Below are 11142 nucleotides of genomic sequence, written 5' to 3'. Positions count from 1 at the left end.
TAAGAGGAACCCTATCTTTCCTCTTGAGACATGGATATTTTGTTTTTATAACAAAGAGAGTGAAGGATGTTGCACTATCTCTTTTTTTCTTGAAAGCCATAGTATGACCATGGGTGATGGTATTACCAAAGATTCTACAACAATCCACTCTAAGATCTTTGTTATTACTATGCCTAAATATGTTCAGTGATCATGACAGTCCAACAGTTTCTTCCCTCATGAAAAGCATTTGGAAGAAAGATTGATTGTTTGATTCTGACATTAAGTGGCAACACTTGTATGAAAAATGTCAGACACATAGATTTCAGTTGGAGTGATATTTTATTTTAAGTTATAAGCAACGTCATCTCAACATCTTACACTTATTTTGAATACAAAATGCATCTGCATCAAGTAGGATACACATGAGAGATGCATGTGAGTGTGTGAGGTGGTGTACACTGGTATGCACACTAATAGTATGTTTCCATTTCCACCCAGCCTGACAGACAAAGAAAAGATTCTAATTACTAATCACAAAACAAAAATCCAAAAATCACTCTGAATCCAATTTACCATATTCAATTGTATGCAATTCAGTTCAACTAAATTTAACTACAGTCTGCTAAAGTTTCACATTGATTCAAATTAATTTCAGCGATGAGGTGAAATGTTTACACAATTGAGTTTGACATGAAGAGAATATCTTACCTCCTGGGTTTCTCCGCAGGAGATATCTTCTGGCCTCATCATAAAGGAAGATGAGTAGGGAATAGGGGAATGCACAGAACCACCATAAAGGCCTAAACACACAGGTAAAGAGAAACATTAGACATTTTACATACCGGTAACTATAAATTAATGTTCTCTGTTTAGGTTTTGCATTCTGTAATGATTAGCTGGGATGCAAAATGACTAACATAATATTGATCTTAGAAATATTTGTGTGCCATGAAAACAGAGATAGCACCATTTTATCACACTCTTAGCTTGACCTCATTACCATGAAAAGATTACCAATTGTACAAACATGATTTTCATGGAATGGTTGAACATGCAGGGCCGGTTCTCCCTATACACACACTATACACAAGAATTCTTTTAATTTTTCTGATGTGATTTCCTGTATTCTGGTGCATTTTGGGGATGGCCAATACTAAATTCAATCAGATTCATAGCCTACATCCTGATTTGTTGATATTGAGGCAATGATTCCATGCAAAGGCTTGGGCTTCAGGGCCCCCTGACCCCTTGGGCCCCTGGGCCTGGTAGGCCCGTGCAGTAATCCATCCCTGCACTACACAAGTTGCGAAGGGCCCCGCAAGTTAATGAGGGCCCTCTCCCCCGTCTCCCTTTGAGTCAAGCTAGCGACAGGTATACAGTTATAGCGACAGTGTCTCATACATTAAGAAGATGATCATGAAACTGAATTACAATTCAGAGCATGAAAAACGGAAGAAGAAACTTCACGTTCAGCCTAACATATGTGATGAAACTAGTCGTATTTCAACAGAAACATGCAAGGACCCTAATCAGTGATTTCACTCTTCCCATACATTTTTCAAACAAGTAAATGGTTTTACAATATTTCAGTCAAGCTTCAGTTGGTTTAGATACAACTGAATGTATGGAAAATAGAAAGTAGCCTAATGCATTAACTTTGATTTGCATACTGGACAATAGATGCACTGCACATGGCAAATTAGGCCTATATGAAGTATTAAAATGATTGTGTAAATAGTCTATGTTTGAAAAATATTGAAGGGAATCAGGGGGAGCCAGTCCAGTAGCTTATGTCTGGCAAGTACTACAGACACAGGTGAAGAGTCAGCCTCAGCCAGGAGCCTATTTAGGCACAACCATGTACAGCAAGCATCAAAAGCAAACAGTTCAAACACTAATAAAATAACTGGACTGAGCTGTGAAGGTGATTTACACACAATTATGTTTATTTCTCCTAGTACTTTATGGGGCAAAAACACTATATTTGGTAATTTCCGTAGACATCCAAAATTGGGTGGGATGATTGTATTATAATATATTTGTATTATTATTATACAGCTAAATCCTCATTATGCATCTGCTGTCAAAATGTTCTCTGCACTGCATGTTGTTTCCTTCAGGGTTCGTTACAGTTAAATCTTCCCGAATAATAAATAGTAGATGTGAAGAACATGCTCAGTGAACTTACTTGAGGGGGAACATTCTGAGAGCAACGTCCATGCCTGGGCAATATGACAGGAAAGCAGCCAGGGCTGTCTCCTCAAACAGGCCGAAGATGAGGATTTTATTTCTGTGGACGATGGAAATGGAATCGTGTGAACACACAAGTACTGAATGTCCAAAGTGGTCACTCTGCTATCACTGAGGTCAGGTGAAGGGATATATTTACATTTACATTTAACCGACACTTATATTCAAAGCGACCTGTCAAGTATATTACAAGGGCCATTCTTCCCAGAGCATTGCTGGAAATGGGGAATTTAACCCACAACTTGTCAGGCTACTGCATGCTATATGTCCTACACAACTGAATGCTAACACCCACACGTCCCTCTTCATTTTAACTTACGTCATTCCTTGCTGAAGGATGGAGTTTCTTCTCGTTTTGCAGATTATAAGATCAGCCCACTGCACAACCACAATACTGGCAAAGAACGCTGTGTGACATGTAAACTCCACTATTTTTCTTTGTTCGTAAGTCTGCAAGAAGAAGCCGGAAATGAGAGATCGGAAACAGTTAAATACTGTATCTTCCACTTTTCAATATGCTTCTCTTTAATTCAGTACACTTTATTTCTCTTAAGTTACATTGCAGACCACTGAAACACTTACCCACTGCTGACCATAACTGTCTTCAACTTCATTGTTGGCTTTATCATCCCAACTCTCACGTATTCCTATGAGAAATGAGGGCAGGAATCCATTTTCAGCCAGGATTACGAAGTAGGTGAAGAATCCTGCTGTGGCCTGCATCATACCTTGGAATAGAAGACAAACATTTAATTTAGAGAAATGCACATGCGTCTATGGCTGGATTATTTCTTCTGTGCTTTTTTGACTGTGTTGTCCGAAGTGGTCTGTCAGTAGTGTGGTGGTGTTGCAGTGTGATCTTACCGATCTGCCCATAGGCAATACTGATAAGCCTCTCGTTCACCAGCTTGTCTGTCTTTGGGTTTCTGGGCTGTCTCTTCATGATGTCGCTTTCCGCTTTTTCGTAAGCCAGGGAGATAGCAGGAACCTGAAATATAGACCAGGCAATTAAAACCTCAACCAACAGTGTTCAGAGACCAGACTGTGCCTCCCTTAACCCCCCACCCTCTCCAGACACACACATTCACTCTCACACACACACACAAGCTTGAATACGTACGCACGCACGCACACACACACACAGACACACACACACACATTAAGTTTGCAGCCAAATTTCTGCAAAAGTTTAGCAGTGAAGTTGTAAGGCGTATCATATGGAGAAATGTTAGAATGTTAATATTATTTGCATTCACTAACTAACAAGAGTCTCTTGTCCGAGACTCACAGTACACTGATGCTAGCTTTACAATGACAAACAAAGCTAGAGCAACAATAATTCTTATCACACTATCAACAATGTCTGACCAGTGCGTAGTCAAATAAATATCTCTACCATGTCAGTGCCCAGGTCAATACAGAGGATGGTGACTGTGCCCAGAGGCAGTGGGATGTTGGCGAGGATGAAGAGGAGGAAAGGTGAAATCTCTGGGATGTTACTGGTCAGAGTGTAGGCGATGGACTTCTTCAAGTTGTCAAAGATCAGACGACCTGAAGAAAACAACAAACCCAGTGGTCAGAAAGATCCAAGCATGGTGATGAATTATTTGTATTTGCCTTTAAGGAGTACAATATACCTTCTTCAACTCCTGTAACGATGGAGGCGAAGTTATCATCTAGAAGGATCATGTCAGCAGCCTGCTTAGAGACGTCAGATCCGGCGATACCCATAGCAACACCAATGTCAGCCTTCTTCAGGGCAGGAGAGTCGTTGACGCCATCACCTGTTACAGCCACAATGGCACCCTGTAGAGCAAAAGAACAGTATTAATCTCCATAACAGCCTATTTCATAAGAGAAAAGAGCAAAAAACTAAATAGATACCATATAAGGAAACTATTATGCCATCTGTAATAATTGCCAAGTTGCTGAAAGACATTTAATTTGATTTTTGCATTACCTGTCGCTGGCAGCCCTCAACAATGATGAGTTTCTGCTGTGGAGAGGTTCTGGCAAACACAATCTCAGTGTGGTACCTCAGGATGTCATCCAGAAATTCAGGTGCCATGTCCTTCAGTTCATTACCATGGACGACACAAGCCTTGGCATCTCTGAGGGTATATAAAGAGTATTGTGGTTGAACTTTTCAATGGTATTTAAGTTGAGCAGGACAAAACAAATGCATGAGTATCTTAATTCACAATCCAAAAAATGATCATACCTTGGGTTGACCTCATCAACAGGGATGTTCAGGCGAGTGGCAATGTCCTCCACAGTCTCATTTCCTTCAGAGATGATACCCACACCTTTGGCAATGGCCTTGGCAGTGATAGGATGATCGCCAGTCACCATGATAACCTACAATGAAAAAAAACGAAACCAGCCAAATTACTCAAGCATGACATTCAAGGGGGCAAGTGTAACAAGTATGGGGAAAATGTGGGTAACATATCACTCTACCTTGATGCCAGCGCTCCTGCATTTGCCCACAGCATCAGGCACAGCAGCACGAGGTGGGTCAATCATGGACATGAGGCCGACAAAACACAGCTTTTCAGTAGGGAAGTTCACTTCCTCAGTATCAAACTGAAATCCATCAGGGAACTGGTCGTCGGGCAGGTTGTAATGGCAAAAACCTGACCACAAATGGTTGTGTAAAATCATGTCATGTTTGCAGTCACACATTTTTCAAGTGTTCTTAATTTTTCTTTATACTGTTAGGGTCGTTTCATAGTCTACACAAGCTATGCGGACGCAGTTTGAAATGCAAAGTTTCCACACATATTGAAGAGCCCCCCCATAGCCTACGCAAGCTATGCAGACGATGCACCCCTGTGGGAAACGCATGACATGGCACTCATGCTTGCGTCGCATGGCAAAATATTTTGCTGCGCAATTATTGTAAATTTGCAAATGGTGTCTCCTTGCATAGCTCCATACATTCACATCTGCGTAGCTTGAAACAGCCCTCTATCTAAGTTCAAGTGACTTCTTACCGAGCACTCTTTCTCCTAGACCTCCAAGTTCAACATAGGCGTTCTGGAAGGAATCCTTCATCTCATCATCCAGGGGCTGTTCTTTGCCCTGAAGCACGATGGATGAGCAGCGGTCCAGGATCCTCTCTGGGGCTCCCTTCATCACCAACAGGTGCTTTGTCTCTCCAGGGGTGACGTTTTTGTGGATGGATACCTTTTCAAAAAGCAGTTAGTAATTAGTGGCTAGCATTTAGCCAATTGTTGAGGTGACTTAAAAGTAGTACTGACTAGTTTTTATTTATTTATTTGGATTTTTTATTTTGGACAATTGACATATATAGTAGCCCACCTGGTATTTGTTGGTGGAGTTGAAGGGGATCTCAGCAAGCTTCTGGTACTTCTCACGCATCTCTTTCACCGGGCCACAGCACAGCTCAATGCACTTCAGCAGGGCAGACTCAGAGGCGTCACCAGCTGTGTCTCTCTGTGGAAGATAGAAGCAATTAGAATGACTTCATTTTTCGAGGTTTCGGCCTGTGGGTTGATATCCTCAGACATGAACTAGCCATGGACTAAATAGTATTTTTATATTGTATCTGCAATACAATTAAATCCAGACCAGGGGCATATCTTGTCTGAGAAAGTGACTTCTTCAAATGTATCAGTAACAACTTTTTGTTTTAGAGAGTGAAAAAGGTTGAGATCATTATACGATTTCTTAATGAATAGAAGACCAAAGCATTTAAACCTTCATTTGTTATTTTTCACAATTAAGTATTTTATGACCACACTTATTCATACCATGCTTAGCAATCAATGATCACATCCAAAATGTACATTAAACAATCTTCTTAAAGGGGTAATGCATTGGAACATCCACTATTCTTACACCCCAAACAGTAAAATGTACAAGTTGAAATACTGCTCTGCACACCTTGAGGATGGGGACATTCTGCTGATCTGCCAGGAAGACAGCACGGTTGCACAGACCAGCCACGCGTGCCAGGGAGTTCCAGGTTGCTGATGAGCGGTCAAAAGCGGTTCCTGTCTGGTTCTCAGTGGTGTCGGCTTCATGGATCTGGTTGTCAAACCACATGTGGGCCACCGTCATGCGGTTCTGGGTCAGAGTTCCGGTCTTGTCAGAGCAGATGGTGGACGTAGAGCCCAGAGTCTCCACAGCTTCCAGGTTCTTCACCAGGCAGTTCTTCTTGGCCATGCGCTTGGCAGTCAGGGTCAGACACACCTGAATGACATTAAACAGGTCATGAGATCACACCATCCTAGAGGACTTTGCAGGTTACTATCCAGACCTTGATGTTTCACGTAAGGATTACAGGGGTCAAGGAGTGATGTTATGATTCAAGTTGTCTTGGACACAGCCGTACGTCACCCTTCCATTGACTATATTTAACGCAGTGCTACATGTGGTACACAGTGGTATTGTTTGGTTGAGAAGTGTCTGCTAAATGTAATGTAATATTACAAGAGAACTGGCCTGACGCTAGCTGGTTTGATTGCTACATTTATTTTATTTATTTATGTATTTTATTTATTTATTCATTTATTTATTCATTTACTGAAATGCAATGAACGTTTTCATACTTCTAAATTACAAACTTTCAGGGTACAAGACAACACCTCAAGAGGATCTTTAAGAATATATCTGTTGAAAGAATTGTTTGCCTAAGGTAGTCTTAAAACTCTGAAGCCATGAGTCTGTGTAATGTCATGCCTTACCTCTCCATCCACCCCCATCCCAACACAGACACTGATTTACTCACAGTGACAGTAGCCAGCAGTCCTTCTGGCACGTTAGCGACAATGATACCGATGAGGAAGATGACGGCCTCAAGCACACCATATCCGAGGACGAGAGAGAGGATGAAGAAAGAGACTCCCAGGAAGACAGCCACGCCGGTGATGATGTGAATGAAGTGCTCAATCTCTCTGGCAATTGGGGTTTGCCCTCCATCCAGACTGGAGGCAAGAGTGGCAATCCGACCCATGACAGTACGGTCACCAGTGTTGATCACAATTCCTCTGGCAGTGCCTGGGAAAATATGAGTCGGATATAAGTCAAAATGTAGGGATCAGATGTGCATCAGATGTGCATATGCAGATTTTCATCTTCAAGATCAACAACGTCTATCTGATTTTTGTTTCACCAAACCTTTTAAACCAAATACTCAGTATAGTGCATTCCTATACCAAGGCTAAACAGTCCCCTGTATGTCACGCTATATAGCCTTATACCAAGTTTCATGAAAATCAACCTAGTAGCTTGTGCATATAATCCACCTAACAAACCAACCATGGGTGAAAGCATTACTTTTGCCAAGATATGGTGATTTGACGATTTGGTGCAAAATAACAGTATCATATTGTTTATGTAGATAGAATAGGAACATTACTTTAATAGAATTGTAATTATGTTGTGTTAATTTTAATATTTTGGTATGTGTGTACCTTCAACACAGTTGGTGGAGAAGAACACAATGTTCCTGGTCTCCAGAGGGTTGTCGTTGGAGAAGTCAGGGGTACGACTCTGAGGCTCGGATTCTCCTGTGAGGGAGGAGTTGTCCACCTGACCAAGCAGAAGAGAGAGAGATTGAGCACAGGAGAGAGAACCGTACCGTCTGCATTAAAAAAAAAAAAAGTGCATAGATGATATTTAGTCAGCTCCAAAAGCACCTTGCAGCCATGAGCAGAGATGATACGCAGGTCAGCAGGGATTCGGTCTCCGCCTTTCACCTCCACCAGATCTCCAGCCACCACCTCCACAGCATCGATGCTCTTTTTTTCTCCGTCACGCACAACCAGAGCTTGCTGTGTTCAGTGGACAACACGTTAATATCACAGACTGTCAAAGGTTGTACGCATGATAAGAAAAAAAGGTATTTTTATGTACCTGAGGGACCAGGTTCTTAAAGGACTCCATAATCTTTGAACTCTTGGCTTCTTGAAAGTAGGAGAAACAGCCAGTGATGATGACGACAGCAGATAGCACAACGCCCAAGTACAGCTATGTGGAGAATGTGGAAAGTTGGCAATGAACACTTAAGTCAGTGGTCTTAATAATAATAAAAGTAATTGGCATAAAGGATTTGATATTACAGTATTTGCACTCATGCATGATTTTGCTTTTATGCAGGTAAAAATCCTTACATTATCATTTGCTGGTTCATCTTCTGAGGCAGCCTGAATACCGTAAGCCAGGAAGCAGAGGATGGCTCCAATCCACAGCAGAGTGGAGAACCCACCAAAGAGCTGCTTGCAGAACTTCACCCATTCTGGGGTGGTGGGTGGTGGGGTCAGAGAATTGGGACCATCACGATCAAGGACCTCTTTTGCACGAGTGGAGGTCAGACCCTGGTGGTAATATAAAGGTACAGCAGCATTCACACAAGTCAATGAACATTCTTAGTGCCAATAAGGAAAGCAGCCAATAAGTGATTACTGTTACTTAAATAGCAAATTGTTATACTATAATTTCAATACACAACGGAAATATACAATACAACTTATATATAATACTATGTAAATATATAGAATGCCAATATATACCAAAACATATTATACATTGCTGTTTAAGAATGTGGGGGAGAGAGAATGAAAGATAACAGTGAATGTCTGTAGTCTACTACAGCACTGCCATGCTGTTTCTTTGGCAGCAGACAGTCTTTGTCTATTATACCTAACATTATTGTTATCCCTTTTCTAAGAATACATACACAAGGTATAATTGTCTTATGTAGTTATTTTTTCCACCTCTGAATCAATATGAAAAACATTAACTTGCTGTAGTCATATTCAACACTGACTACCTTTGTCCAAAGTTCAAACTTCAGCTTCCTTGAGATGATTTAACCTGATAAAAGCAAGGCACGGCCTCAGGATACCTTGCTACTTGCTGAGATTTTAACAAGTACACTGTGTAGCAGTTCCACTGATACAAATGAGCCATTGTGAGTTTGACTGTGAGAATATCCACTGGCTTTGACAACATTTTTTTCTTCTCTCAAACCAAATTTGCTCACCCTCTGCAGGTCTGTTCCATATTTGCGGTGAAGCTCATCCAAGGTCAGTTTGTGGTCATCCTGTGGGGGGAGAGGAGTGGTATTTCATATATGCGCATGAGAGGTGTTACATTCCTTCTGCTATAAGCAGGGGATTTTCCCACAGCTGCCAAAAAAACAACCAAGCCTATTTACCATCAACAAAATCACCAACAAAACAACCTTTGTGGGAAAAAATATCCCTCGAGAGCATTCCACTAGGGTTATCTAGCAGGCAACTTCCTTCATCAGTATTTTGTTGAATTAGGCCCATGACACCTTCAGAAGGATCAACTATGGTGTCTGGTGTCCCAGACCCACCTCCCTCCACACTCATGATGGATTACCATTGAATGGTGACAAAGCCTTTAGTCATTCCTTTTCGTTGCTGTGCATGAGCCTATCAGCAACATAACCAGACAAACCGCAATGACTTGACACACCCACAAATACCAAAACTAGCAGCTCATGTTGACTGTTCCTCGTGCCCCCTGTTCTAGCACGTGTTATTGACTGCTGTCCAACATATTTGTGTCAGTTTGCAAGAGCTCAGATTTGCTACAGTAACACAATAAAGAATTGGATGCACTGTAAAGTAGGTGAAAGGATAGATAGCAAGTAAGTTCAAGATAATTCTATTCTTGATATATGTTAATACAAAGCACTAGAAAGTTATCCAGCCTGGTTTGACATTTATGCCTGACTGCTAGTGTAGACATTCCACACAACTGCAGAAGTATTCCGGCAGTCTTCAGCCAGAGAATACTTTTTACTTTCTACTTCCTACTTCAGTACATTTCTCGCTTAGCTAGGGCTGGGGCGGTATGTTTTTTTTCTTACTGCAGTTGAAAAGAGGTATACCGCTTTAATCCACCACCCAACCCTTTTAACACTTCCCTCTAACCTGGCTGCGTCAGGTTGTAAAAAAGGAAGGCTATGTCACTATTCAGTTAAATTCTTAACAAACTAGAACATATTCTCTAATTCTTAGTTTCAACTTTCATAGAGTAAACATGTATGAGTCCTTTCTGGCCAAATTTCACAGCTTTCAAGTCTATCGTCTTTGTACAAATCGAGTTTGAATGGAGAGAATAGAAAAGTGTTACGACTGTGCTGGTTCTCCCCTCCTCTCGCATAGTAAAGTTTCAGGTTTTGTTAGAAAACCTTGAAGAACATATGTCATAAGATGATCTCTCACATAACATCACATTACACACTATGTGCACACATGAGCAGGCCAATGTTTCATTGATTTTTTTTTTTCCGGTGATGGTGGTGACAAGCTCAGTCCCACGGTAGGCGTCACTTACTCTTAGCATTTATATGTTTATCAAGGTTCAGGAATTAAACAAAGTCTGAGTGACTATGACAGAATTTTTTTTTTCAATGCAAGGATGTGATAGAGGGACTTACCAGATCTACTTCTTTCTTCAGGTCATCCATATTTCTCTCCTTTTTCCCTTTTTTCCCTCCATCTTCAGAGGTTGCTGCCAGCTTGTATTTGTCATTTCCCTTCTGTATCAAACACAGCAAAGTGATCATGTAGTGCTAATCATAAAAATCCACTGCAAAATCAGGCTCAGTCCACCAAAATGTGTGTGGAGAAACCATGAGGAAATAAAGAATTCACTTACACCCAAGCCCATTTTTGCGGGCTGTTCTTGTATCTGTGCTCCAAAGATCAAAGATAAGAAAGGGCACTATCCCCAGGCACGTCCTGCTGTGTCACTCTACAGAGCCAAGTGCCCAGTGACTTATATACCACTGTCTCTGCACCTGTGGGTATGGGCGGAATTTTGGGAGGAGCACAGAGAGGAGGGGTTTGGCCTCAGACCTTTTCTCGTTGTTGATAGTCATTCATTCAACCTTCATTTGTCCTT

General features: G+C 41.3%; 1 protein-coding gene across 1 annotated transcript; it reads right to left on the bottom strand.

Moving 5' to 3' along the window:
- Window positions 1–302: 302 nt before the first annotated feature.
- LOC143136249 (sodium/potassium-transporting ATPase subunit alpha-1-like) lies at window positions 303–11010 on the bottom strand. The gene is made up of 22 exons (XM_076296850.1): window positions 10897–11010; window positions 10676–10777; window positions 9245–9304; window positions 8373–8576; window positions 8116–8229; window positions 7899–8033; window positions 7674–7791; window positions 6989–7257; window positions 6142–6450; window positions 5557–5691; window positions 5229–5421; window positions 4693–4868; window positions 4454–4590; window positions 4193–4343; window positions 3870–4038; window positions 3629–3783; window positions 3097–3220; window positions 2815–2960; window positions 2552–2682; window positions 2171–2272; window positions 691–782; window positions 303–481 (listed from the first exon to the last, which is right to left on the bottom strand). Exons 1-22 carry the CDS (start codon window positions 10906–10908, stop codon window positions 453–455), a joined length of 3063 nt encoding a protein of 1020 aa, XP_076152965.1. The 5' UTR covers window positions 10909–11010; the 3' UTR covers window positions 303–452.
- Between the last annotated feature and the right edge of the window lie 132 nt (window positions 11011–11142).

This window comes from Alosa pseudoharengus, unplaced genomic scaffold (assembly GCF_046254945.1).
Source record: "Alosa pseudoharengus isolate Yale_2024_CS ecotype anadromous, Long Island Sound unplaced genomic scaffold, YU_APseudo_1.1 YU_APseudo_1.1_scf_20, whole genome shotgun sequence".
Classification (NCBI taxonomy): Eukaryota; Metazoa; Chordata; class Actinopteri; order Clupeiformes; family Clupeidae; genus Alosa; species Alosa pseudoharengus.
Note: the sequence above shows the minus strand (reverse complement) of the source record. Positions and strands in the feature narration are given on the sequence as shown.